The sequence below is a fragment of the Choloepus didactylus genome, chromosome 27, assembly GCF_015220235.1.
Source record: "Choloepus didactylus isolate mChoDid1 chromosome 27, mChoDid1.pri, whole genome shotgun sequence".
Lineage (NCBI taxonomy): Eukaryota > Metazoa > Chordata > Mammalia > Pilosa > Megalonychidae > Choloepus > Choloepus didactylus.
Genome location: NC_051333.1, coordinates 2,865,323 through 2,891,391, shown reverse-complemented (window position 1 = coordinate 2,891,391; position 26,069 = coordinate 2,865,323). Strand labels below are relative to the sequence as shown.

The following is a 26,069-nucleotide window of genomic DNA, read 5'->3' as shown; positions in this document are numbered from 1 at the left end:
TAAAATCTATTATTTTCAATTGTTGGTCCCATCTACTATATTGAGTTCTCACCTCATGAACCTGCAGTTTGGAAAGCCCTGATGTAGGGCAGGTGGTTCCCCCTGGACTTGTTGATCCAGGCTGCAATTCATCGGTAAAGTGGAGGGGGCAGGGGAAAGAATGTGGTCACAAACGCCGAGGTTCTTTCTTTGCATGGTTAAAGCCACGTTGGCAGATGGCTAGCGAAGTCCCAGAGCACAGATAGTTAATGGAGAGCGGGAGGGGAGGCAGGTGGAATTGAGCCGAGGCTCAGGCAAGCTATTTAGTGCCAGACTGTCTGTTGAGCCTTATTTCACCCCCCAGCTCCTTTTGGAAGAACAAATCTGCCCACTTCCCAGAGAAAAGGGCCTCTGCCTGACCTCCAGCTACACCGACGGCGCCGCCGTCCTGAGCCCCGTGGCCAGGCTCTGGCGGTGCGTTTTGCTTGTGTCCCATCCCTGCATTCCCGCAAGGAGCGTGTACCTAGGGATTATGAGCTCCCCACCGAGGCTGAAGAGGGAAAGAGGCGGCCAGCACCCGGATCTAGGTCTGATTGTTCCAAAGACAGCCGCCGGTCACCAACATGGGGGTGGGGAGTGCGTTCCTGGCCCCTATTTTCAGGGAGAAGGGTGGCCCCCGCATCCTCGGATACCTCGGGGCCTGCTGTGCTCAGATGCCCCGTGGAAGGTGGAGCAGCTTGTGGGGCTCCGCACTGGCCGTCTCCTAGGCATCTTCAAAGGGGACTTTCCCTTTGCCCAGGTTTTCGGCTGCCTCCTACCTCCGCGCCCCGCCTCCCACCCGGGCCCCGACCCGCACCGCCAGCCTGGAGATGGGAATTTCATGATGCTCCCTGCCTAGGGCTCGCGGCGGGCGGGGTAGAGCAGCAAGGGGCCATCGCACAAGTGCGGTATCCGGCCCCGGCCGCAAACGGCGCCCCTCGCCTGGGCCGGGGGCCTCTGGAGCCAGCGAAGCGCGGCGGGCGGGATCCGCCGACGTCCCGCGCCCCTCCCCGCCCTGAGGCTCGCCTCCGCGGCCGCCGCGCCCGCTCGCGGGTGTGTAGGCGCTTCCTTACATCCCCTGACACTTTGCAGACGGTCCCCGGAGCCGGGCATGGGCGCCGCCGCCGCCGCCGCCGGTCCCCGGGCCGGATCCCGCGCGCGGGTAGGTGAGCGCGGGGACCCCGGCCCCTCAGCCCAGGGCGCCCGCAGGCGGGGGCTAGCGCACGCCCCTGCAGGGACCCCATCCACCACCACCCCTCTCCCACGAGCGGAGGCCGCCCCCACGCGTGACCTTCCTCCTACTGCGCAAGCGCCCAGCCCCCACCCACCACGGGGGAGGGGGTCCTGCTCACCCACGCGGGCGCGGGGTGCCCGAGGGGGGGTCTTGGCGCCGCGCGTGGGCTGGCCCCCCACCCTGTGCGGAGAAGTTGGGGCCCAGTTTCCCCCTTCCTCTGTTGGCTTCGTGGACCGTGGTGAGGGTCCTTGGCGTTCAGGTCAGGGTGTCCCAGCTGTCGACCCCATGGGGAACCCAGAAATTCCAGGTCCCAGCCCCTTCCCTCAATGCGCCGGAGTCCAGGAGTTCCCAAGCTCAGCGCGTCCTCCGTCGGTCCTCGAGTCCTGGCCCCCACCTCCCCTGGGGTGGACCTGGAGCCTCTCCTCGCCCCTCCATCCATGGCTCTCGCTTCTGTTCAGTGCCCCTGAGGCGCTCCGCTGCCCGGGTCTGCCTCAAGCCGCGCCATGAGTGACCGGAACAGCCGGAGGAGGACAAGTGAGGAACCAGGGACCCCCTTCCCACCCGCGGTCCCAAGGCCCACCCTTCCCCCCAGGGCTGCTGTGGTTGGGGTCTGGCCCTGGGGCGACGGCACCAGGCTTTCTCCCGGGTGACCCCGGCCTCTCTTCTCTAGTGAAGAAGGATGATGAAGACTTTGAGATCTCCATCCCCTTCGACGAGACACCCCACCTAGACCCACGGATCTTTTACAGGCTGAGCCCCTCTAGGGGAAACTTCGAGGGTGAGCTGGGGTAGGCACCGAGGGCCTTGAGTCAGGTGGGACACTGGGCGCAGGGGTCCTCGGGCATGAGGCCAGCCTGCCCCTGCTGTGTCCCCAGAGCCTCCGGAGGCTGCGCCCCCGACCCTGGCCCTGATGAACGGCGTCAAGGCCCAGCTGCACCTGGCCCTGGAGAGGAACTCGTGGCTGCAGAAGCGCATCGAGGACCTGGAGGAAGAGAGGGACTTCCTGCGATGCCAGCTGGACAAGTTCATCTCCTCCGCCCGCATGGAGGCAGGTGAGCGGGGTGTGGCTGAGGGAACCCCATGGACATGGTCCCCACTGTGTCCCACTCCTGAGCGCCCTGGCCCCCAGCTCCCACCCTCCTCAGGGCCACAGGCATGCAGTCCCCCTCTTGGGTTTTCTCCGTGGGGTCCTGGCAGTTAATGCTCTCTAATCCTCAGCCTGCCTTGGGGGCCCTTCCAGCTGTCCCAGGTCTCTTATCCCTATCGGCTCCCCCAAATCCTGCCTGCCCCAAGCACCCTGACATCTGGGCCTCCAGGGACTTCTGGGGTTCCCTGGTCCTTCACTCCAGCCTTGTCTTTGCAAGGACCTGAGAGTCCAAATCTCCAGCTTCCTCCCATGCCCAGCTTGATGGTCAGGGCACCCGTCTCCCCACCAGCCCTGTCCCCTACCCTTGCTAATTAAAGCTCCTTTCCTACTGAAGAGCCTAAATCCCTTCCTGACCGAGTCAACGTCTTTCCTTAGACCTTATTTGGTGGGGATCACAGCATGTTACCCCCCAGACCCTGCCTGGCTTCTCAGGGTTCTCAGCACACCCTGTTCTCTTGTTCTGTTCTAATTCATAGCCAGTTGCCCCCCAGTGAGCCCTGAGAGCTGGCCCATTAGTCCCCTTCCACAGCTGATCCCCTCCCCCACCCTAAGGCTGAGTCCGTTGGCAGCCTGTCTTCTCATCTGCTGGGAATTGCCAAGGGTGTTCATCCTGTTCAGTCTACCTCCTTCCCGCCGCTGGTGGGTCCAAGGGCCTTTGGATTTTCCTGGGGGGACCCAGCACCAGGCCTCCGTCCCTCGGGTTCAGAGCCCCAGCTGGCTTCTTGAAGGCAGCTGCTCTCAGCCAGCCAGACTCAGGAGTCTGTGCCCTGCCTGTCTCCAGGTTTCTAGGCTCCACTCTTCTGGAGCTCCTACCAGGGTTCCCAGAAAACCCCTCTGCTATGGAAACCCCAAGTAGCCACAGACCCGTTTTGGTCAGTGCAGTCCTTACCCAGAGGCCTCTGAACTCCAGCCCAGGTCTCCTGCAGGCGGCCACTGAGGAGCTGGCCCACCTGTTGCGAACACTCCCACCATGGCCCCTGCCCCCAAAGCCCAGAGGATTCTACCACTTCATCAGAGGTCACGCGGGACCCCAGTCCTTGTTGGAGACCCTAATTTTGGGAAGTCCAGCCCCTCCCCGTTGTTTCCCATGGGAACGGTGGTGAGGCCTCCTGCCTTCTCTTCCCTCCCCTTCCTGCAGTTCATGCGCGTCTCCCTCCTCCCGTCCTTGCAGAGGACCACTGCAGGGGGAAGCCCGGGCCCCGGCGGGCTGAGGGCGAGGCCTCGGAGCCCGAGTCGGCAGCCTCCTCGCTGAGTGCGGGGTCTGAGGAAGGCAGCGCCGGCGAGAGGGACAGGCAGAGGCAGAAGGGAGGCGCCGCTCGGAGGCGGTTCGGGAAGCCCAAGGCCCGGGAGAGACAGAGGGGTGAGTGGGGGTGTGCTGGCCGGGAGTGGGGTGGTGGTGGGGGGCGCGGCAGGGCACCCTCTCCCCTGCAGGCCTCAGCGTCCCTGTAAAGAGACCGGCCCTGGGGCCACCTCTCTCAGCCTGGATGGGTTTGGTCAGGACTGAGTTGAGGGCTCGTGGAGAGGGGCTCTGGACCTCTGTTCTCATTCTCTCCTCATCTCTGGGGCCTTCCTTCTCCAGTTTCCCACCGGGCCCACTTCCTCTGTCTCTCTCTCTTTCACCTTTTTATCCTCCTGCTTTCCATTTTGTTCACCTGTCTCTGTATTGGGCTCATCTCTGCCTCCCTCCTTCTTGATCTTTTCTGACTCCCTCTCCTTTCCTCTGTACATGCCCTTCACCCCATCTAACTTTCTCCCCCATACCTGCTCTCCCATATCCATCCTGCTTCCTCCATGTCTCTCTCTGCCCCTTTGTCTCTCAACCCCTCCATGTTTACACCACTGTCCTCTCCATGTCTCTGTCTCCACATCTGTCTCTTTCCCCCCACATCTGTCTATCCCCTCACTTCTGACACTGTCCCCCGCCTGCAGTGAAGGATGCTGACGGTGTCCTCTGCCGCTACAAGAAGATCCTGGGTACCTTCCAGAAGCTGAAGAGCATGTCGCGGGCCTTTGAACACCACCGTGTGGACCGCAACACCGTGGCCCTGACCACGCCCATCGCTGAGCTGCTCATCGTGGCCCCCGAAAAGCTGGCCGAGGTGGGCGAGTTCGACCCCTCCAAGGAGCGGCTGCTCGAGTACTCCCGCCGCTGCTTCCTGGCCCTGGACGACGAGACGCTCAAGAAGGTGCAGGCGCTGAAGAAGAGCAAGCTGCTGCTGCCCATCACCTACCGCTTCAAGCGGTGATCTGCCTGTGGCCCCCAGCTGGGGTCCCACATGGGTACTCTCAACCCCTCCGACCCTGTTTCCCCCGCCCACCCTCCCCAGCACCCGGGCATGTGTGCGTGAGGGGCGCGTCCCTCCCCAGGGCCTCGATGGGACGGGCGGCGGGTCTGCAGCCTCCGCTTGTGCCCCCAGGTCCCCCTGTACATAGGTCTCCCTGCTCGCCTCTCACACTCCTGGCCTTCTCCTCCTGCCCTCGTTCCCTGGGCCAGACTCTGAAGAGCTACTGCCCAGGGGCCCGATTCTGCCCTTCCCTCTCCAGAGAGCGGTGCCCGTCCCACCCTCACTGGGCACCTTTCCTCCCCGGTAACTGGGAGCCGCTCTCTGGGAGTGCCACCCTCTCTCCTCGGGGCCAGAGGGACTGTATAGACTCGTCTCCACCCCCCCAGGAGCTCCCCACCCGCCTTCCGGGATCGCCCCGACTCCCTGTGAGACAGAGAATTATTCAGAGAATTTAAATTAAAGTTAGTCGAGAGAATTTGGAATAAGACAGGCCCCAGCCTCTTCCTAGGAGGGGGACGTGGCTGGAAGGGGGTGGCTGTTGCCATGAAGACGGTGACGGGGGCTCGGGGGTTTCAGGGAGCGGGCGGCCAGGCGGGAACTGGGTGATGGGGAAAGGCAGGGTGTAATTAGCTCCCCGGAGGCAGAGGTGGGAGGGGGAGAAGCAGCTGTGCCCCCAGGAACTCTGTGGGGGCAGAGGCTCCAGAGAAGGAGCGCCACCCGAGCTTCCAGGCTATCTGGAAACAGAGGTGCGGCGGCAGGAGGCGGGACCCGATGACCTCCAGCCCAGGAGGCCTCCGGCGACCAGGGCCTTTCGGAGGACGCTTCCGCCGGCCCGCCAGGGGGCGGTAACGCCAGGTTAACAGCCTTCCGGAAAGTGGGCGTTGCACCGCCTTCTGCACCTGCGCGCTGCGGAGGGCGCACAAACGTGGTTGCCAATAGCAACCAGGGGAGGGCGGCCTTGCTTAACGGTCGGGATTTAGGGACCTTCACTTCAGGAAGGGAAAATCTCGCGCACGCGCGCAACGGGTTCTGATATCCGTCTCCCTACCCGGGCAGTGAAAATCTCCCCTCAGACTGACCTCTACGCAAGCGCAGAAACCGAGCACGCGCCCCGCCCCTTCCATGCCGCGCAGGCGCAAAAAAGGCGCGCCGGCAACTCCGCAGCTACCGCGCGCACCCGTTCCCTGGCTCCCTGCTTTTGTCTCGCGCAACCTTCTTAGCCCCTTCACGAGATCGACCCTTCTTTTCTTCCATTCTCCCCACCCGGAGGCCAGGTGCGGGCAGCCGGGACCCCGCCCTTAATCGTGTCCCTTCTTCTGACCCACCTCTCGGTCCTCCCTCCCTGTTCAGTTCCCGAAGCCGGAAGGAGCCGAAGCGCCAACGGAAAAAGCCGAAGCTGTTCACCGCCAGTAAGGTCTTCCCGAAGTGGTGGCGGAAGGAGCCGAAATTCCCCGAAAAGGGAGGAGCGAGCGAGTGGACTATCCGAAGCTTGGAGTTGAGCTTAATCGCTGGCGAAGCCCGAGGACGAGCGCCGGGAACCTTCGGAAAGTGCCTAAGTTCGGGACGGTTAGGATTGTCGGAAATAGCCGCTTGGAGAAGGCGGGAGAAGAGAGGGGGAAATCTGCGGAAGAAGCCAAAGATTGGGACAGTTTGAATTGTCGCAAGAAGCCGAACCTTTAGAGGGGGCTGTGAGCGGAGGAACGTGAAAAACTACGGAAACACCCGAACGTTGAGGAGCTCATCTCAAAAGTTACGGGAACCTGCGAAGCCGGCAAAACCCTCGCTTCGGGGGTTTTCGGAAGCAGCCGAAGCCGCCGCCTCCGGACCCCTTCCTCTGCCGTCGGAAACAGCCGACGCGTTTCCGAGCGAGGCTCTGGGGGCGGGGCAGCTCGCGGGTTGGCGGGCGGGGAGAAGGGGCGGAGCCGGGGCGGGGCGGGGCGGGGTCCCGGGGGCTTGATTAGGTAGGAGGCGGCGAAGCGCCGGCGGTGGCCGGAAGTATCCGAAGCAAGCGGCGGAAGTAGCCGAAGCGGCCGGAGCGGGCGGGCAGCAAGGCGAGGCGAGAGCTGCACAGGGCCCTGCGCGGCCGCCCCAGCATGTCGGACTTCGACGAGTTCGAGCGGCAGCTCAACGAGAATAAGCAAGGTGAGGGCGCTGGGGTCGTAGGGCGGCGGTCGGCGCGGCTCTCCACTTCCCTCCCTGGCCCCCGCCATTTTCCCCCTCGTTCCCCCCTTCCTCCGAGGGCCGCGCGGTGCCCCTCCCCCGCCCGGCGCCGCGCGCCTCGCTCACGTGACCGCCCGCGTTCTGCCGCGCGCGCGGCGAGGGTAGGGCGGTGGGCGCGGGCCCGTGACGCATGCGCGCTGCTGCGCCTGTCCCACGTGGCCCGGGCGGAGGCGGTGTGGGGACCGATGCGCGAGCTCGCGAAGTGGCTTGACGCGACTCCTTTTCCTTGGAAGGAGATTATATTAGGGCCTGTAATCCCTCTTTTTTTTCCCGTTGTCCTGGCACTTCCGCTTCCGGCCCGTCGGGTCTCCACGCCCCCTTTGTTTCCAAAATGGCGGCTTGCGCGCGGCCCCCTTCCTTCCTTCACGTGGTGAAGGCCGAGCTGCGTGTCCCGGGCCCTGCGCGTTAGGCGCCGCGGAGGCTCGTGGAGGCCGCGCCGTTCTCGCCTGTTCCTTTTGCGTGATTTCCTGATACCTTGTCCGCCAGGGTGTTCCTGCTCTCGGTTGGTCGTGGGGCGCTTATCTGCCTGCCCCTTCGTGGCAGCACTCTGCTCGCACGTACATCCTACACACGTGGGGGCTGTTGGCAGCCCTGACAATACCAGCGTGCAGTGTTTATGCTTATTTCTCATCTCTTTCCTACTTGGGAGAAACTCCAAAACCTGTTGTATCCCAAACTGAGAGTACCCAGTTCTGGCCTTGTAAATCTTAGCACAGAATAAGGAAACTGAGGTTTCGGGTAAGAGTGACCTGGCCCAGTTGGGTAGAATTGGGCAGGGTGGGACGAAAGTGCCCCTCAGGTGGTGCTAAGGGTCGCGGCAGTCGGAACAAAGCGCGGAGCCGTGCTGGTCAGCTTAGGGGCTCCAAGGAGGTTAGACTCAACAAAGTCGGTAGGTTCCTGTACTTACTGTCTCCTTATTTCGGCTTAAGAGTGAAGAAAATGAAGCCTAGGGAAGACGGGGGATTTGGGTCTCTCGGGTCTTGTGATGCTTGCGGCTTGAGTTGCCCGCGTCCCTAGTTGGAGCCTTTTTTCCCGCTGTTCTTCAGCGGACTGAATGAGGGTTCGGGAATTGTCTTTTGAGCTTAGGCTAGACTTGGACGGGGTGGGGGTGGGGGGGGGGCTGGGTTAAGAGCCAGTGCTTAGGGAGGGTATAAGGTTTACCGAGTGCCCACGGTATAGACGTCCCATACTGTTTAAAAGAATAGGCTGTGGAGGTAAGCACGCACGTGGCTTCAAGTACGTGATTGGTTCTTTAGTGGCTGTGCTACTCTAATACCTTTGCACGAGACTGGCTATTGTAATTCTTCTGTCACAGGGATTTTGAGAGCATTAATGTGGGTGATGGTGATGATATTGTGATTAAACCCAGTGCTTGCTGTGTGCCATGCACACAGTCTAAGCGTGTTCTTGTAACAGCCCCATGAGGCAGGGATTTTCTTCTCTTTGCAGAGGAGGAGCCCGAGGCTTAGAAAGCTTAGACTTTTTCAGATCTTAGCTGATAAGAGGCAGAACTGAGGTTAAACAGGTTAACAGGTAAAGAGTTTGGTGTGTGCCCTGGCATATGCTAAGTGCCTAGTAAACAGTATTTGTTCCAGTATAATGTGTATCAAGAGAGGCAGATCTCCCACTCAGATCTCCAGAAGTTGGAGCTCAAGAAGCACAGGCAAAGGTGCTTTCCAAATGCCATTCTGCCAAGTTCTGGTCCCTCTTTTAAAGAAGAGTTAACCAGATCTTAGAGGTTAAGTTGCATTTGCCTGGTTCTATATAGTTGGTAAGCAGAAAAGCTGATAAGATGCTGAGCTCTGGTTGGCTGCAGGGCCCGTATCCATTCCATTACATAGGACTGCCAAGTGAAGCTGCTTGAGTCGTCCTTGGGGCTCTTGATATGTGCTTCTTGGCGCTTCTGGGGTGATCCCACTGGTTGGGAACCTCCTGGTTGGGGAGGCCAGGCCCTCCCCTGGGTTGACAGAGCTGCTCCCATGCAGCAACTGCACAGAGCATCATGAATCAGCTAAGCTCCCTGTCTCATCCGCATGTCTAGAGAGAGCTCATACGAGAGAGCGCACACTGAGCTCCCTGCCTGTGAGTCTGTCTCCACGGGCTAGGCTCCGCGCATCTCTGGGTTCCCGCCCTGCCGTGTGCACCTGTGTCTCTCCAGGGCATTATTTTTCTTGTCTGTGTCCCAGGCACCCAGCAGGTGTCACTGCTTCCTCTGTGCATGTCCCTTTCTCTTTCTTTTGCTGCCTTAGAACCTTAGCAAGCAGGAAAGGCCCTTGGGGCTCACAGCCTGCCCATTTACAAGGATGGAGGTCCGAGTCCCAAAGCCCCCAGCCAGAGCTCCCGAGGCCACTCCACTCTGCTGGCTCCTTGTAATCCCTTCCCAAATCCATTTTTTTTTTTTTTTTTTTTTTTTTTGCCTTCAGGGACCCTGTTAAGGAGTGTGGCCTGGTGCTAAGCTGTACTCGCTGACATGACAGGGTTCAAATTCAGGTTTCACTATTTCTTGGCTTTCTGGTCTTTGGCAAATCACATGAATTGTGAACCTCCGATTTCCTTATGTATTACCTGAATCCAGCAGGGTTTTCCCAAAGTGGAAGTGAGGATTAAGTGCAAAAAAGTGATTTAGTAATTTCTGGTTTGGGGAAGCATTCTTGCAATGTTTGTTACTATTTTTTTTTCTTTCTTTCTGAGGTGTATATTTTTTCTGAAGTTGTAGCGATTTTAAAATGGAGGTGTATTTACCAAAAAAAAAAAACAAAACACATACAGTTTTTAATTACGTCAGAAAAAAACATGAGACCAAATGTTGATGTTGAGGCTGAGGCCCCCTTGCCGCTGCTCTTAAGAGGCACATGTTCAAGTTTGTAAGTGTGTGCGTGTGGTCATTTCTTCCTTTGTGTCTGATGACTGGTGTCCTTGAGTCCAGGCTGTGGCGTGAGGGCATCCTGGGCCTCTGGCTCCTGCAGTTCTCATCCACTCTGGCCTTCAGTTTCCTCCTCTGAGATGGAGGGTGAGGGTGGTGAGCCTCCACCCCCAAGTGCCCATCTCCGTTTTTTGGAGGGTGAAGGGTCTGTTGGGAGTAGAGGTTTCTGTGGTTTGTTAGCAAGGCTGTGCTCTCTGGGCCCTCTCCTCCTCTCCTGAGGGTGGTGGGTGGGAGTTTTCTCTGCCAGCCGACCTCCTGGAGACAAGTGAGGGGGAGGTGGGTGGGAAGAGCTGAACCTCCTCCAGAGCCGGCACAGACACAAGCCCCTGCCCCAGCCCCTCCTGTACTTGGGCTGGGTTTGAGAGAGTGAGGCTGGGGGAATGGGGTGGTTTGGGGTTCCTGAGGACGCGCTCCTCTCCCCACCTCCCGAGGCAGGCTGGGCCTGGCTTTCCCCTTCAGCCTGCAAATTCAGAAAGAGAAGCCACTCTCCTGGGGGGAGGGCCTCTGGTGTGGTTCACCTGGGTGGGAAGGCAGCTTCCTGAGGTATCAAGTCCTGCCTGTCACCTGATCCCAGGGCCCAGCCGAGGGCTCACTGGGTGGCTTCAGGAAAACGTTGGGTCTCCTGATTTCCCAGCCTCTAGTCCTGCCCCTCGAGGGGGACTGGGAGCTAGCGTCCCATCTTTTCTAGCTCCCCAGCTCTCCTGAGCGCCTTTGGGTGGCTCACTCCTGGGGCATTGCCAGGCCCTGTCCCCTCGGGGTCTGTGGGCTCGTTTGTGGACCCGGAAGGCTGCCCATCTTCCCTCCACTGAAGCCCTGGCCTTTGGGGGTGGCCTTCCCGGGGTTGGGGCCGTGGCAGGGTGGGCTGGACCCCCGGTGCTTCCTCAGCTCAGCCCCCTCCCCCTCCCCTTCTGCCCAGAGCGGGACAAGGAGAATCGGCACCGCAAGCGCAGCCACAGCCGCTCCCGGAGCCGCGACCGCAAGCGCCGGAGCCGCAGCCGTGACCGGCGCAACCGGGACCAGCGGAGCGCCTCCCGCGACAGGCGGCGGCGCAGGTACCGGGCGGGGGTGGCCCGGGTCCTGGGGGCGGCCCGGCTGCTCTGGGCCTGCCCTCCGTGGCTTCTTTTTTCTGGGGGAGGCATCTGCGGCTTAGTGTGTCTTGAGCTCAGTTTTTTCCCTTGTGTTTCTGGGTTTCTGTGGTGCCGGGGGTTTGTTGGGGGCACTTGGTTTTTTATTTTAGAGCTTTGTCTGGAGATGGAGTTGACTCGTTTCTTTCACGAGGGCTTTCTCTGGCTCTCTTTGAGGGCAGGTTTTTTCTTTTTGACCCTCTCTCTCTGTGCTCAGTGTGTGACAGTGTTCCAGGGCCTGGGTTCTGGCTCTTGGCTCCTGGGAGAAGGAAGGTTCTTGGAGTGGGGCAGTGTCTGCAGCCGGGGGCTGCTGTGTCCTCCCTCCCAGGGCTCCCCTCTCTGTTCTCGGCCCCTCTTAGCTGAGGAGGGGGGTTACCTGGAAATCTGCCTTCCTTCTCCCCTCTTAGTTTCTCCAACTGGGAAGTGGCCTGTCCTGGCCTTTTAGTCCTCTCCTCCTTCCACTTCCTCTGTCCTGGGGCTGGGGGTGTCTTGGGGGTGGGGAATGGTAGGGCCGAGGGGTGCCTGCTTGCTGCTTGTTCCCCTCGGCCCTGCCTCTAGCCCTGGGGGCTCAGTGCCCTTGGGGGTGTGTGGTGTGTGGGGAAGACGAGGGTCCCCAGTCACCCCTCCCCATGCCTTTCCCTCCCACCCCCAGCAAACCTTTGACCAGAGGCGCTAAAGAGGAGCACGGTGGATTGATGTGAGCGTCTCTTGCCTGTTCCCCTTACCCTGAATGAAGTCCGCTCCCTCCCCCCTCCTCCCTTCTGCACACCCTGCCCTGCCCTTGCTCAGCCCTGGCCCAGAACACAGGGGAAGAGCTTTCACCTGCCTTGCCTGACACCAGCGTTCCACCCACCCCACCCAGCCCCGGACGGTGTCCTCTCCACCCCCCCCCCCCGGAGAGACGGCACCTGCGCTCACGGGGGAGCCGAGGAGGAGCCGGGGTGGGGGGCCTGCGGGCCCGCCGGTGGTCAGACTGAGGTCACCCTGGCCCGCTCTTCCCCTCCTGCCCCCCAGCCGCTCCCCCCGCCATGAGAAGAAGAAGAAGGTCCGCAAATACTGGGATGTGCCCCCCCCGGGCTTCGAGCACATCACCCCCATGCAGTACAAGGCCATGCAAGGTAGGCCTCTGGGGAGCTGCTGCCGATGCGGGGCAGTAGCACCCCAAGTGTGTGCTTGCGGGGCGATCCAGGAGCAGGTCTCCATTCAGACCCCTAGCGTTTCTGGCCTCTGCCTTTTGGCAGTTGCCCCTGGAGGAGGAGATGATCTGAGTGTGGAGGACGCCCCCAGTGGACACCATCAGAGGAGACCTGCCTCTTAGAAGCAGTGTCTGCAGCCCCTGGGCGGGACCCCACACTGGAGGTGGGGATTTGGGGGAGGCAGAGGGAGCTGGGAGGAGGGTCGGGAGGAGCTGGGGCTGGGGCTGGGGCATTCTTGGGGCGTGCGCTGAGCCATGGTCCCTGAGCTTGGGGCGAGAGTGGCCCTGATCTCGTTTGTTCGTCTTTCACCCTCTTCAAGCTGCGGGTCAGATTCCGGCCACTGCCCTTCTCCCCACCATGACCCCAGACGGTCTAGCTGTGACCCCAACGCCTGTGCCCGTGGTCGGGAGCCAGATGACCAGACAGGCCCGGCGCCTCTATGTGGGGAACATCCCCTTCGGCATCACCGAGGTACCGCCCTGCCCCTGCCCCGCCCCTCCCTCTCCCCGCTCCCCCACTCCTTCCTTTGACCCTCCCCCCCGAACCTGCACGGGTCAGACTCTGCTCCTGCAAGACCCCCCGGCCCCCTCCCAGACGGACCGATGGAGTTGAGCCAGCCAGGGGCCGGGCTGGGGGTGGCCCTCTCCCTCCCTCCTCTTCCCCCTCCCGCCTCCCCCTCCTCCAGCAGCCCAGGGATCACACACACACGAAACACACTCCCTCCCGGAGAGGCAGGCAGGAGACTCAGCTCACAGACGCACGCGCGCCCGCAGCGTGTTCCCGACGTGCCTCTGTCCTCGCCTGTCCCCCTCCTCTCCCACACCCCTCCGTGGTCGCTGCTCTTTTATTTTTGATCGCCCCGACCTCCGCCCTGCCCCGCCTTCCCCACCTCTCCTCTCCCTCCCCTGTCCCCCACCCCTTCCCGTGGCACCCCCGAGAATCCCGAGATCAAAGAGTTGTTTCCATTTCTCTTTAAAGTGAAATATTGTGGGGCTGAGATCCCTCGTAGCAACAAAAAGTTTGCTACCATCGTCGAAGGCAAGTAAGGTCCATTCTGACTTTCTCAACCTGCACTTTGCTACATTTGATAAACCAGCCCCCGGACTCCAGGGCCAGGTCCCTCCACATCACTCTTTTTTCCTCCCCTCCCATCCCCGCCCCCCCACTCCGTCCTCCCCGTGGCTCCTCTCGCACTCTCGACCTCCTCTTTGCTCCTCTGCCTCGGTCTCTCTTGCTGTTCCTCGTTTCCTCCACTGACCCTGGGTCTCCCTGATCCTGACTCCTTTTTCTTTTCTCCTTTCCAACCATTTTCCTGCCTTTTTGTCTCCATTGGATGTTTTTCTCTTCCTGTATGTTTGTCTTTCTTATTTCTTGTGTATGATGATGTGTCATTTTTTCTTTCCCTGTTGTCGTTTTCTGTGTTTTTTCTGGAAACACTCTTCTTTTTCCTGATTGTCTGGGGCCCCTTTGGCTCTCCCTTTGCGCCTTCTCTTCGGTCTCCCCTGTTTGCTTCTATCTCTTGGCCCCTTGCTGTCTCTACCACCGTTTCTTCCCGACTCTCTCTCATCTCCCCTTGCTTCTGTTTCTACTTTTGACCTCTGCACCCTTCCTCTGCCGTATTCCACTTGCCCCCTTCCCTTTCCCGCCCCCTTCCCTGCCCTCACCCCTCTCCCCTGCCCCCACCCCCTCTGTGTCTCCCTCTCTCACCCTCCCTCCTCTCTCCACCTCCCTTCCCCGCCCCCCCTGTCTCCTCTCCCCTCTGCAGGAGGCCATGATGGATTTCTTCAACGCCCAGATGCGCCTGGGGGGACTGACCCAGGCCCCCGGCAACCCGGTCTTGGCTGTGCAGATTAACCAGGACAAGAATTTTGCCTTCTTGGAGGTGAGCTGGGGACACGTCAGGAAGCGTGTGCTGTGTGAGGACCGAATCCCTTCCACGGGCTGTGCCTCTGGCGCTGCCTGTGGGCCCGGGCCTGCAGCAGCCTCTCGCCTCTGTCCCCTGACTCTGTCTGGCCTCTCTGCAGTCCGCTCTTCCCCCTAGTTCCAGGGTGAGCTTTGCGAGATACCAGCCCGATCCTGCTCAGGCTTGCCTTTGCTTTCTGCTCACCTTGGCCTCTCAAGACCTTGCTGCCCTAGTTCTCCACACTGGGGCTGCCCCACACTGGGGGCCTTGGCTAGCTGATCCCTGAGTAGCTTGCCTGTCAGACATTCAGTTCTTTGTGGGTTGCCAATACTTCTGTAAAATACGGTAAGCATGCTGCAGTAACAGTAGGTTGCTGTAAAAGTTTGTAGTTTGTTCTCACTTTTTGTGCTCACCTCTTTATGGCCCGGCACTGGTGGGCAGCCCGTGCTTTGAGTAGCATTGCCCTAGATTTCAGCTCCTAACACTCTCTTCCCCGTTTTAATTAGATTACTCTTGTTATACTCTCTCAGCACTTTGCTTTGTTCTTTTTTGTACTTGTTACAATTTGTATGTTCACTTCTGTGTTTGTGCTCAGTGTTGGTGAATTTCATCACTAGAGTGTGAACAGGGATTTTGGGTTGGTCTTGTTCCCCTGGTGTTTGTCCTGGTGCTAGCATGAGGCCTGGCTGTGGCATTTGTTCAATTAATGGCTGCCTGAGAGGCAGAAAGAGGGGGTACAGGTCCCAGAGGGATCAGGGGTGGCTGAGCAGCACTGGAGCCCACGTGCTTCACCGCCCTTTTCTCCTTCCTTCAGTTCCGCTCTGTGGACGAGACTACCCAGGCCATGGCCTTCGATGGCATCATCTTCCAGGGCCAGTCTCTGAAGATCCGCAGACCTCACGACTACCAGCCCTTGCCTGGCATGTCGGAGAACCCCTCTGTCTACGTGCCTGGTGAGCGACATCGGTCCTGGGCTTCCTCCCCCACCCTCTTTCTGTGTTTCAGCCTCTCTTTCTTGAGCTCAGTTGATAACTGCCTAGAAAACAGTGTTTTGGAAGTGCTTTGAGATTTACGTGCCGTCTCGTCTGATTCACTCCAGCCTTTTTGAGCTGGATGTGGCACCCGGGGAACAGAGAGGATGAATTGTGGTCTGCTTGAGGACCCAGAGCTCATTGGTGGCAGAGCCAGGACTGACTGTGGGTGCTGATGGGAGCAGGGGCTTGGGGCCCACGTCTCATTCCCGCCTGCACCCCCTGGCTCTGGGAGGGGGTGAAGGACTCAGTGTCTCTGAGCCTCGGGCTCCCCAGTCAGGGCTGTACTCAGTGTGTGCACCAGTTAGCAAAACATCCACAGGCTGCCCCTGTGGAGCCGCACGTGGCTGTCCCTTCACTGTTTCCAGCGTCTCCCTTGAGTCCCTGCTCTGGGGCCATTCCCCACAGGCCTGTTCAGGATTGTCCCCGAGTGGCAGAGAATAGCCTGGCCCCAGGGCTCAGTCAGTCAGTGTTTTTGTGAAGACCCAGGAAGTAAGCATTTTCAGCTTTGCGGGCTGAACAGTCTCTGCTGAAACTACTCAACTCTCCCTTTGTGGTATGAAAGCCGTCAAAAGCGATCTGTCTGTGAACAATCCGGGCTGTACCCCTGTGTACCGTAACACTTGCAGCCTCTGAAATGTGAATTTGGACCTTTGCAAGTTGTGACATAGTCCTCGAAAAATGGAAACCACTTACGCTAGCAGGCTGTGTGGAGACAGGACAGACCTGCCCCGCAGGCTGTGGCTTGCCAACCCCTGTTGTGGGCAGATGGGGTAAGTGAAGACTTAGGCTTATTTAAGACCCTCTTGGGTTGCTCCATCACTTTGGGGTGGGAGGGGGCTGGTGCCGCTGGGCCCCGGGAGCTGTGTCAGCAGAGGCAGGGTGAGCCCTGGTGTGCTGCGGGGCTGGGGTGGAGGAGGCCAGCCCCCCGGACCAGGGAGGGTGTGTGCTGCTGCTCCACTGAAGGTGCCTTGGAAATGGAGTCAGCTTTTCACTCCATGAGGCAGGGGACTCAGCGCGGGACCCTGAGTTCTCTAATGCTTTTTACTGTAACAGTTTTGATAAATTCGGTGTATCCTTTTGTTTGTAATTCAGGTATAACTTACAACTGAGGTGCTGTAATCTAGGTGGATAGTTCGATGAGGTTTTACATCTTTATTTGTCCATGTAGTCATCTTCCACGTCAAGCTGTGGAAATTTCCTTTGTGCCTCTTCCTCGTAAATTCAGCATGTTTTAGCTGCGTATGCAGTCCGCTCACCTGCTGCACGCTTATTGTGCCTCGGGCACTGTGCTGAGTGCGGCCTGCGTTACCTTTTGAAAGCCACAGTGGTCCTGTAGCGGGGTCTGCCATGGTGGCTGCTGTCCGTTTTTGTCTATAAAGCTTTATTGGCACAGCCACGGTCATTGGTTCACAGTCTGGCTGCTTCCATGCTGCCAGGGCTGAGCTGAGTGAGGAGTTGCAGCAGAGACTGTGTGGCCTGCGAGGCAGGAAAGATCTTCTACCCGGGCCTTCGCTGGGAGAGTTTGCCGACCCTGCTGTAGGAGACGGGAGATGGAGGCAGCGGTGCGGGAGAGCGTGGGGCCGTGAGGTTGGTGGAGTTGCTACACTGAGCTCCAGGTGATTTGGTTCCAGAGTCCAAGCTTAGACATTTCCCTGCGCTGCCTGCTCCGTTTCTCTGTGGAAAACAGGAAACCTGCGCATGCAGGGGCTTTTGATTGTCTTCCCTTTGTTGCACGCCCTTTTCTAGAGGTAGCTGTTGATTGTGGTTAAACACAGAAAAGCCATCTGTCAGTTTTTTCTCTCTGGGATGTCCCTTCGCACAGATGCCTGGTTGCCTGGCTCTGCCTGTGACTGGGTGGACAAGTTCAGTTCTGGGAGAGACTGCAGGAGTGTGATCTGGCTGTTGTAGGCTGAGCATTGTCTGGTCCAGCTTTACCCACAATAAAGCTGGCGTTTTGATCCTCCCATCAATTTCACTACAAAAAGGGACTAAAAGGAAAAAAAGGCAACAGACGTTTGTGATTGAAAATACAAACTCAGGAACACGGAGGGAAACATTCTTCCCTCGATAGAAGGGTATCAACCTGTAATTAAGCATGCGTCATATGTAGTGGCAAAACATGAAATGCTTCTTTAGTTTCCTGTTGATGCCAGGAGCAAGGCAAGGCCACCCAAGTCAGACCTATCTCTTCAAGGCTGACGTGCTTGAAAGCCAAAACTCCAGTTCCGAGGCAGGCCAAGTCCCACGGGTTCAGGGCTGTCCTCCACACGGCTGCCCTTCAGGCACCAGCTGCAAACCTCATTTCTGGCCAACAGGCTGCGAATTTGGGCATTCCCACCAGCTCCTTGGGTTCAATGGAATGACTCACCGAGTTCACTTAAAATTAGGAGTATAGCTCTGTCATAGCAAAAGAATAGAAAGAAGCCAGCTAAGGGAGAGATGCGTGGGGTGAGGTGGGAGGGCATGTGACCCTCCAGGCACAGTGCTGTGATCTTCCCATCCTGTCATTTGTGGAAATGCCCCCCGTGTTTCCTGACCCGAGTTTATATAGGGTCTCCTCACACTGGCCTGGTGGGTGGAGTCCCTCCTCCCCAGAAGTCCAGGAGGTGGGCTGAGTGGGCCGGTACCAGGCAGCCCCGACCCCCAGCCCCCAGTCCCGTGGCTGCTCTGGCTGCTGTGGCCAGTCCCCCCAAGAGCTCAGGGGTCATCTGGTTGGCAGATGAGCTGTTAGGTGTGGGCCCTGTGGCCCATCAGGAACTGGGTGTAAAGACCAGCCAAGCTTTGCTACAATGTGGGATCTTAGTCAACTCTTTTAAGACCAAAAGAAATGAGATATAAAGAAGGAGCAGGAAGAACCAGGCCTTTATTTGAAGGCAAGAGGACGCTAGTCTTTTAGTCCATGAATCGGTTTTGCCCTGAGCTCTGCCTCAAGCCAGCACTCAACTGCTGAGGGCTCGGGATGAGTGGACGGCCTCTGCCTCCAGAGGCTCTGAGCCTGGGGGCTTAGCCTCCCCTTGAGTGAGACTTCCGTTGTTCTAGGCCCAGTTGTTAGTGTTGGGGACAGAGCAGTGCACACGGCAGACCTGGTCTGACTGCCCGTCAGGTGACAGTGCAGGGCTGGGGGTCCGGGGAGGACTTCAGAGGGGAGGAAAGGGCAGGCTGTAGAGCTGGGTTCTGAAGGGTGGGAGGTACGTACCAGGTAGCCAGCGTGAGGGAGAGTGTTCGAAGGAAGGACAGAGGTGTGGGCAGGGTTATGTTGATGCTTTCCTGGCTGTGTGACCTTGAATGGGTCATAAGGATTGGGCAGGCCTGGATTAGAACCTCCACAACTGCATTCTTATCTTGGGCAAGGTGTTCAGCCTCTGCACCTCCTCGTTTGCAGAACGGGGAGTGCCAGTGGCTCCCTCCCGGCAGTTGGGAAGGTTCACTGTGTGGTGGGCCCTGGGTGGGTTCTCAGTGGGGCTCACACAAGGACATGGAATGGCAGGCAGCAGCCCTTGAGCTCCCTGAAGGAGAGCTGTCGGTGCCAGGCTCCACCATGTTGCATGCGTGGAACGCAGGGTGCTTTTGGAGGTTTGGCACTCTGTGTAGTCCTTTTGGTGCATCCGTTTTCTCAGCCGTCTCATCAGTTGGCTGAGGAACCTCAGGCTCCGAGAAGGTTCCGTGAAGGTTCCGTCTAAAGTGCTGTCCTGTTGTCGTGGCTAGTGTGACTGCCCTGCTGTTGGGTGCTCGGCTGGGCAGTGAGTCGGACCCGCCCCGGCCGCCGTCCGGGCTTCTGGGTCGGTCTGCAGGCCTTGCACGTGTCAGCACTTGCCGTGACTCCTCTCATCCACGCAGCCCTCCGCAGTAGGCATTTGTGTTCTTCCTGTTTTGTAGATAGGGAAACTGAGGCCCAGGGAAGCTTCTTTTACAACTAAGATGAATGCAGGGAGTCCTCCTGGCTGCCTTGCTGTCTCTGGGCATGGGTGTTACACAGCCTGCTGTGGGCTGGACCCTGGCTGTGTCACTCAGTTTCTGGGGGAGCTCGGGCACGTTGGCGACCCAGCCTGAGCCTGTTTCCTCGTCTGCCGCCCAGGTGGAGTGACAGCTTAAGCAAACCCTTGGCTGTCAGGAGCTGGTTACTTCCTTGGTGACCTCGGTGCTCACTCTCTGCACCTCCATCTGCTCCTTTCCGCACTGTGGAAGGGCCTTGGCGGGGACTGAGGCAACAGGCTGGAGGAGTCGGCAGTGCCTGGGCCGGGGCGTGCAGCTGGGCCTCCTGGGGGCTCCACAGCCCCACAGCTCCAGCTCCGATGATGTAGGCCCTGGCCGTTGGTGCAGGTGGTCCTGTGGCAGCGACCTCCGCGCGGCTCTGGGAGGGCGCCTGGGGGAGGGTGCTGTGAGCCTGAGGTCAGATGGGGCCTCGTCCCCCTCCCCCTCCCATGGGCTCAGAGTTTGGAGACTGTGTTCCCTCCCATCCCTGACCTGGCCTGTTCCTCCCAAAATGCAGGATGGAGGTGGACAGGGGCCTTTCCCAATTGGTGGCTGTGGCAGCGGGGCAAGGAGAGGCCGTGGTGGGGTGGACTTTCTTGCGACGAGGTTAGGGCACTCTGGGCAGATGGTGGGTCCTTTGGTTTGTCCCTCTGTGTTCCAGACAGTGCACTGGGGCTTCCCATATTTCATGTCTGACTGGAGGACTCCAGGAGTTAGGTGATAAGTTTGTGATGCCTTTGGGACCTCAAAGCTGGGGCACCTCTTGGGCATTTGGGTATACGCATCCACAGTTGAGCGGAGGGGGCTGGAATTGCAGCCAACATGCAGTGCTCATTAAACTCACTCAGCTGACACGACCATGCTGGGCACCGCGATGCGGTGGTGAGTGAGCCGGGCATGCCCCTAAGGGCCTGCTCTTTACCAGAAACTGGACACCACACACAGAATCTCTGCAGTGGACAGGTAGTTACCATGTGTGATGACGTAATCGACGTTGAGGGCTGTGCTCTGAGACTTTGTGAGCAGCGGCTGAGTTTCTTGTCCTGAGGGTCCTGTGGGAGACAACCCTTGTCAGACCCAGAGCGACTTGCTGGGCTCACAGGGGCGTGTGATCCCAGAAGGGAAGGGACTGAGATTTTACAGGGAGATGCAGTTCAGGTGGGGTTGTCAAGGAAATCCTGAGTCCAGGCCTGAGGGATGAGGAGCTGGTCGAGGGAGGGGGTGTGTCTTTTTGACTTTCCCCAACAGGACGCGAAAAACAGGTCCGCAGCCAAGGTGACCTGTCAAAGTCACAGGGCAGCCGTGGCAGCCAGGGCTGGTCATGGTGAGCTCTGAGCAGTGCTGCCAGCTGGAGGTTGTGAGGCTGGACAGGTCTGGGAGCAGCGTGGTCTCTGCCACCAGGATCAGGGTGTGCCTCCCCCAGCACCTTGGGCCCGAGGCGGAGGAAGTGCAGACACGTGTGTTGTTGCTGCCCCAGAGTTAGGTGGTGGTTGTCCTGGTCAGCGCCAGATGGCCAGGGCCTGTGGTGGGCTTTCCGTTCCCTGGGTGTTGTACACTGGGAATTGAAGTCCTTGCTCTCTCTTCTCCTAGGAGTTGTGTCCACTGTGGTCCCCGACTCGGCCCACAAGCTGTTCATTGGGGGCTTGCCCAACTACCTGAACGATGACCAGGTAACCCCTCCTCTCCAGCCCGGCACCTCCCACCACCCCCGCCTTCCCCCGGGCCTGATGGATGGGGCATTTGTGGCTGCAGGTAAAAGAGCTGCTGACATCGTTTGGGCCTCTCAAGGCCTTCAACCTGGTCAAGGACAGCGCCACGGGCCTCTCCAAGGGCTACGCCTTCTGTGAGTACGTGGACATCAACGTCACAGACCAGGTGAGTCTCCAGGTACTGGCTGCCGGCTGCTCTGCCCTTGCCCCGCCCTGCGCGACAGCCCACGTGGAGGTCTCCCTGACTTGGGATGGGGTGGCAGGAGCCAGCTGGACACAGTGTCCTTGGGGTGGGACTCATCCCCTTTCCCTTGGTTCTGGCTCTTTCCAAGCTCTCAACCCCCTTTGCCTTCCCCTTTTCCTCCACCAATGCCCCTGGCTCTGGAGTACCAGGGCTTGGGGGAGGCGTGGGGACCACCCTGACTCGCACCTCTCCCCTGCACCCCCTCCTGCCCTTCCTCCAAACCAGGCTATCGCAGGGCTGAATGGGATGCAGCTGGGGGATAAGAAATTGCTAGTCCAGAGGGCAAGTGTGGGAGCCAAGAATGCCACGCTGGTGAGCCCCCCGGCACGTCACCTTCATTGGCTAGAGGGACGGGGGGTGGTCGGGGAGGGGCTGGGCTGCTCCAGCTCTCATGGGGATGGGATTGGGAGAGGCATGGGTGGTGCTGGGAGGTGGGGGGCATGGTCGTGCATGGTCTTTGTAGGGCGCACAGGAGGTGGGGAGATGGAGTCCTGTGGGGGTGGGTGGCCGGGGCCTTCAGTGACGCCCTTGTCCCCCTCCCCCCACAGAGCACCATCAACCAGACGCCCGTGACTCTGCAGGTGCCGGGCCTGATGAGCTCCCAGGTGCAGATGGGCGGCCACCCCACTGAGGTGCTGTGCCTCATGAACATGGTGCTGCCCGAGGAGCTGCTGGACGACGAGGAGTATGAGGAGATCGTGGAGGACGTGCGCGACGAGTGCAGCAAGTATGGGCTCGTCAAGTCCATTGAGATCCCCCGGCCGGTGGACGGTGTCGAAGTGCCCGGCTGCGGGAAGGTGAGGAGCCCCCAGGCCAGAGCACCTGTATGTGTGTGTTTCTCTCTCGCACACACAAGGACGCACGCACATGCATGCCACCTCCTGGGCTTGGCACCAGGCGGGCCTTGGTGAGCTGAGAGGCCTGGCCACCAGGGCGTGGCAGTGGAGGTGCAGGGTTCAAAGCCGGGCTCTGCGTCATCCTTGTCACGTGACCTTGTGTCAGTGCTTCTGCTTTCGGAGCACTAGGTAGCTTGTCTCTGAAGTAGGGAGGAAAGTAAGAATAGTTAAACGGAAGAAAAACATTCATGTGCTCTGTGCCAGCTAGTCTGTTAAAGCTTTACATGTCACCATCGACTTCTTACCGCATCTCCCTGGGCAGGGGGTGCTGGTTGTTTACTGCCAGTCTGGTGAGGGAGGCACGGACAGCTGCCCACGGAGTCCCCTTGCCTCTGCTACTGGGCCAGGCGGACACCTTCCCTGGTGTGGCTGGAGGCAGCCATGAGGTCACTCACTCACGCAGCACGTTGATGGATGCTCACTCTGTGCCAGGCTCTGTTGTGGGTGCTGAGGATTCTGTGAACAAAAGCTCACAGGCTCAAGGAGGTCAAATCTCGGACGTGTGTGCTACGTTAGGCAGGGAAAGGGAGTGGGCTTCAGATAGGGTGACCAGGGGTCTGGGTGAGGCGGGGACCAGGGCAGGCAGTGTTCTGGGCCAGCAGGCGAGGGCCGGTGCATCTGGGGACAGCGAGGAGGCCACGTGGCTGGAGCAGAAAAGTAAATCTGAGGACAGCAGGAGATGAGATGGCGCGTGGGGCCACGGGGGTGTTAGGAGGAGTGCTGGCTTTGCCCCGAGGGAGGTGGGAAGGAAGTTGCTGGACGGTATTGATCTGAGAAGTCTTGTTTTCAGGGAGCACTGAGACGTGGTCATGGGCGGGAAACCGCTCCCTGTTAGGATGAAGTGGGAGGTGGGCACGGGAGGGTGAGGCACTGCTTCCTCCAGCCCTGCAGAAATGAGACCTGCAGGACAGGAATTTGGATTCGCACAGACAGCAGCAGGGGGGCTGGCAAGTGCGGCATCTGGAGCGCAGAAGCTGACGGGTTCCGGGAGGTGTGGTTTATCGAGACCGGGCCAGCGCGTTCTGCAGACACCTGATCTTGAAGGGCCGGGCTCATTTCCTTAAGGAGCTTGGCCTTCCCTTAGAAACTGCAGGGCTTTTAAGGAGAAAACGGGGCTCTTGCGGTGTTTTTAGAGTATTTGGGCTGCTGTTTGGAGAATGGATTGGAAGGGTCCAAGGAGGGGTGTAGAGTGTCCCGTTAAGATGAGCCGGGATGAGCCCGGAGGCCTGAGTTAGAGCAGCAGCAATGGGAAGGAGAGAGCTGGTGGATTCGAGAGGGACTTTCGCCTGTGAAATACCAGAGACTGGTCTGAATGTGTGGGGAGGGAGGTGGGAGAAGGTGAGTGGGATGCCCAGACTTCGCCCTCTGGCAGGGGAGGGGACAGGGCCATGCTGGGGTGGGGGTGGGGGGCTGGCTTTGGGATTCCTTTGGGTACCCCGGTAGAGAGGTCTAGGAAGCAGTTAAAACGGACCCGTTTGAGGGTTGGGACTGGAGGAGCTTGCCCTGGGGGTGCAGGGAGTGGGCAAGGCAGGATGGGCGGGGGCCAGAGGTGGAGAGCAGGGGCCTGAGGAGGAGGGTGGGGCGGCCTCCTTGCTTGCTGTCCCATTGACCCCGCTGGTGCGCTGGGAGGCTGTGCGTCTCAAGGCTTTCTGTCCGTTCTGTTCAGTGATGACCTCTGGTCCCTGGGGTAGAGCAGCTTCAAGTCAGGCCGAGGATTTAGGGAAGAGTGAGTGCAGGAACCCTGGGCCCTGGAGTCGGACCCCCCCCCCCCATCTTAGTGTTAAACCTGACGGATCTCTTCAAATACACATAAAAGCAGAGAGAGAATAGCTCGGCGAATTCTCCTATACCTGCGACACTGCTTCAAGTTACCAGTGTTTTGTTCCTCATTTCTGTATTTTGACACCTCTCCCATGTTTTATTTTTGCTGGAATATTTTAAAGCATGTCTCAGGTGTATCATATGTTACCTGAAATACTTCAGTTATGTTTCTTTCAACTACTGACATTTTGGGCCACTTGTGGGGGCCTGTCCTGTACGTTTTAGGATATTCAGTGGCAACCCTGGCCAGTCCCACCACCGCCCCCAACCCCCAGGGTGACAGCCAGAAACGTCCAGACGTAGCCGAATGTCCCCTTCAGGGCACAGTCACCCCACTTTAGAACCACTCATTTTAAAGTTTATCTTAATGAAAACACAGTTAACATTTAATTCCTTAATTTATACCCATTCTGTGTTCCTGTCTGTCTCAAAATGTCCTTGGTTTCTGTGAGGATCCAAACAAGGCCCACCTTTTGTTTGGTTAGTTTCTTCTACTTTACATTGGTTGTATGTCACTGTTTTTTGTTTTTTTTTTTTTAATGGTCAAACCGTTTTATTCATTTTGGAAATGGGTCATTTGTCCTATAGAATTCTCATGTCTTGGATTAGGCTTATTGTATCTTCCCCCCCCCCCCCCATTTCCTGTAAATTGGTGGTTCAGGCAAGATTAAAAGCTTGCCTAGCTTAATGTTCAGTTTCTCTTTATTCTACCTGAGTTTGAACTTCTGCTCTTTCACACTCTGGCTGTGTAGGTTTTCCCTGATTTCTGAACTTCCTGACTTCTTCGAGGATGTGGGGTGGAGTGCCTGGCCTAGTGCCTGGCAATAGCAGATGCGGCCCCGGCTCCCCCTACCCCTCTGGGAGTGGGCCTCTGCTCTCCAGCCTGTGGTGCTGCTGCTGACTGCCTGCATGCCTCTCGTTTTTCTCACTCTCCATGCCTGTGGTGCCTCTGCTCTCTTTAGCTGTAGCCTATGCTCTGTTGATCCTGGGTTTTTTTTAAAAGGAGGGTTTGCATAAATAACCCCCAAGCCTGTACCAAGGGTTCCTTTCCAAGGCCTGTGCTCAGTGAGGCCTGCCTCTCTTAGCCACTTCCTGCTGAGTGCTGGTTATTTGCTGCAAATGAGCCTAAGCTTGCCCTCTGAGGCCTGTTTTCTGTCTGTCGGTCTGGCTTTCACAGCCTGCTTCTTGTCCCCACAGATCTTTGTGGAGTTCACCTCTGTGTTTGACTGCCAGAAAGCCATGCAGGGCCTGACAGGCCGCAAGTTTGCCAACAGAGTGGTCGTCACAAAGTACTGTGACCCCGACTCCTACCACCGCCGGGACTTCTGGTAGAGGCGGCCGGGGAAGGCGGGGAGGGGCTGGGGGGTTTCCTCCCTCCTCCCGCCCCCGTTGTCCCCTCTGAAGAGGATGGGCAGAGGAGTGACAGCCGAATACCAGCCGGCAGCAACTGGAATGGCAGCGATTCAGGGTGGGGGTGGGGGTGGGTGGGGCCGGGAGGGGGCTGGGGACGCACACAGGCCCACACAGACACATGCACCCACACAGACACAGAGGGACGGTCGGGATGGGAATGGGGCGCACAGCAGGGCGGGGTAGGACCCCCACAGCCCCTCCCCAAACAGCCTCTCCTTCCCCGTTATACCCCCCACTCCCCTCCTAGGAACATAGCGTGTTTATATTTTATGGCCAAACTATTTTGAATTTTGTTGTCCGGCCCCTCAGTGCCCTGCCCTCTCCCTTTCCAGGACCACATTTCCCACCCTTTTGGCCTCTGGTCCCCTCCCTGGTTTCTTACGTAGTTGATTCTCTTCTCTAGTCTTCCCTGGACCTGCTCCCAGCCCTGTGGCCCCGTCCCTCTCCTTTCTGTGGCAGTTTCATATTTGCTAAGACGAATTTGCTCATTAAACATTTTGTTGTATTTTACTTTATGGAGCTGCTCTGTGTCAAGTGTGTCAAGCCCTCCCCTTCAGCTCTCCGAGAGGTTCCCCTTGGGGCAGTGCGGGGTGTTCGGGCTGGGGTATCCTAGCTCTCCCCGCCGGCGTGCCCCGCGGCTCTGGGCCGGGCCCAGCGCGTGACCCCGGGGCGCAGGGAGGATCGACCGAGGCGGCCCGGCCCCAGCCAGGGGTGGTCCCTCCGGGGGACGCCTGGGAAGGGTCGCTGCTACCAGTGTTGTGGGCGGGCGGGGCCCGGCCCCATGGCTGTGGGGCGGCGGGGTTTGGGCCTGGCGGGGGCAAGGGTGAGCAAGGGTGCGGGCGGAAGTGAGATGAGTGGCGCCTGGCGACGAGGGCGCGGGGACTGCGCGGCGGAAGTGACGCCACTCGGCGAGCCGCCTGCGGGAGGGGC

The 26,069-nt window shown here is 59.1% G+C and overlaps 2 protein-coding genes across 17 annotated transcripts; both read left to right on the top strand.

Annotated features, from left to right (window-relative positions):
• Positions 1 to 338: 338 nt before the first annotated feature.
• CCDC106 (coiled-coil domain containing 106) lies at positions 339 to 5,169 on the top strand. Of its 8 annotated transcripts, none has more exons than XM_037819289.1 (6): positions 339 to 1,180; positions 1,711 to 1,786; positions 1,928 to 2,040; positions 2,128 to 2,304; positions 3,538 to 3,759; positions 4,329 to 5,169. In XM_037819289.1, exons 4-6 carry the CDS (start codon positions 2,163 to 2,165, stop codon positions 4,643 to 4,645), a joined length of 681 nt encoding a protein of 226 aa, XP_037675217.1. In that variant the 5' UTR covers positions 339 to 1,180; positions 1,711 to 1,786; positions 1,928 to 2,040; positions 2,128 to 2,162; the 3' UTR covers positions 4,646 to 5,169. The 8 variants fall into 8 exon arrangements, with proteins under 8 accessions (XP_037675217.1, XP_037675212.1, XP_037675211.1 ...); XM_037819284.1 differs by having other exon boundaries at positions 341 to 1,184; positions 1,923 to 2,030; XM_037819283.1 differs by having other exon boundaries at positions 342 to 1,180; positions 1,923 to 2,030.
• A 1,457-nt stretch (positions 5,170 to 6,626) lies between these two features.
• Positions 6,627 to 25,199, top strand: U2AF2 (U2 small nuclear RNA auxiliary factor 2). Of its 9 annotated transcripts, none has more exons than XM_037819279.1 (12): positions 6,630 to 6,826; positions 10,744 to 10,879; positions 11,604 to 11,648; positions 11,966 to 12,069; positions 12,467 to 12,618; positions 13,913 to 14,029; positions 14,865 to 15,003; positions 20,647 to 20,726; positions 20,809 to 20,931; positions 21,235 to 21,321; positions 21,591 to 21,806; positions 24,924 to 25,199. In XM_037819279.1, exons 1-12 carry the CDS (start codon positions 6,778 to 6,780, stop codon positions 25,056 to 25,058), a joined length of 1,383 nt encoding a protein of 460 aa, XP_037675207.1. In that variant the 5' UTR covers positions 6,630 to 6,777; the 3' UTR covers positions 25,059 to 25,199. The 9 variants fall into 9 exon arrangements, with proteins under 9 accessions (XP_037675203.1, XP_037675201.1, XP_037675207.1 ...); XM_037819276.1 differs by having other exon boundaries at positions 6,631 to 6,826; positions 21,235 to 21,333; positions 21,558 to 21,806; XM_037819277.1 differs by having other exon boundaries at positions 6,632 to 6,826; positions 21,558 to 21,806.
• Positions 25,200 to 26,069: the final 870 nt, after the last annotated feature.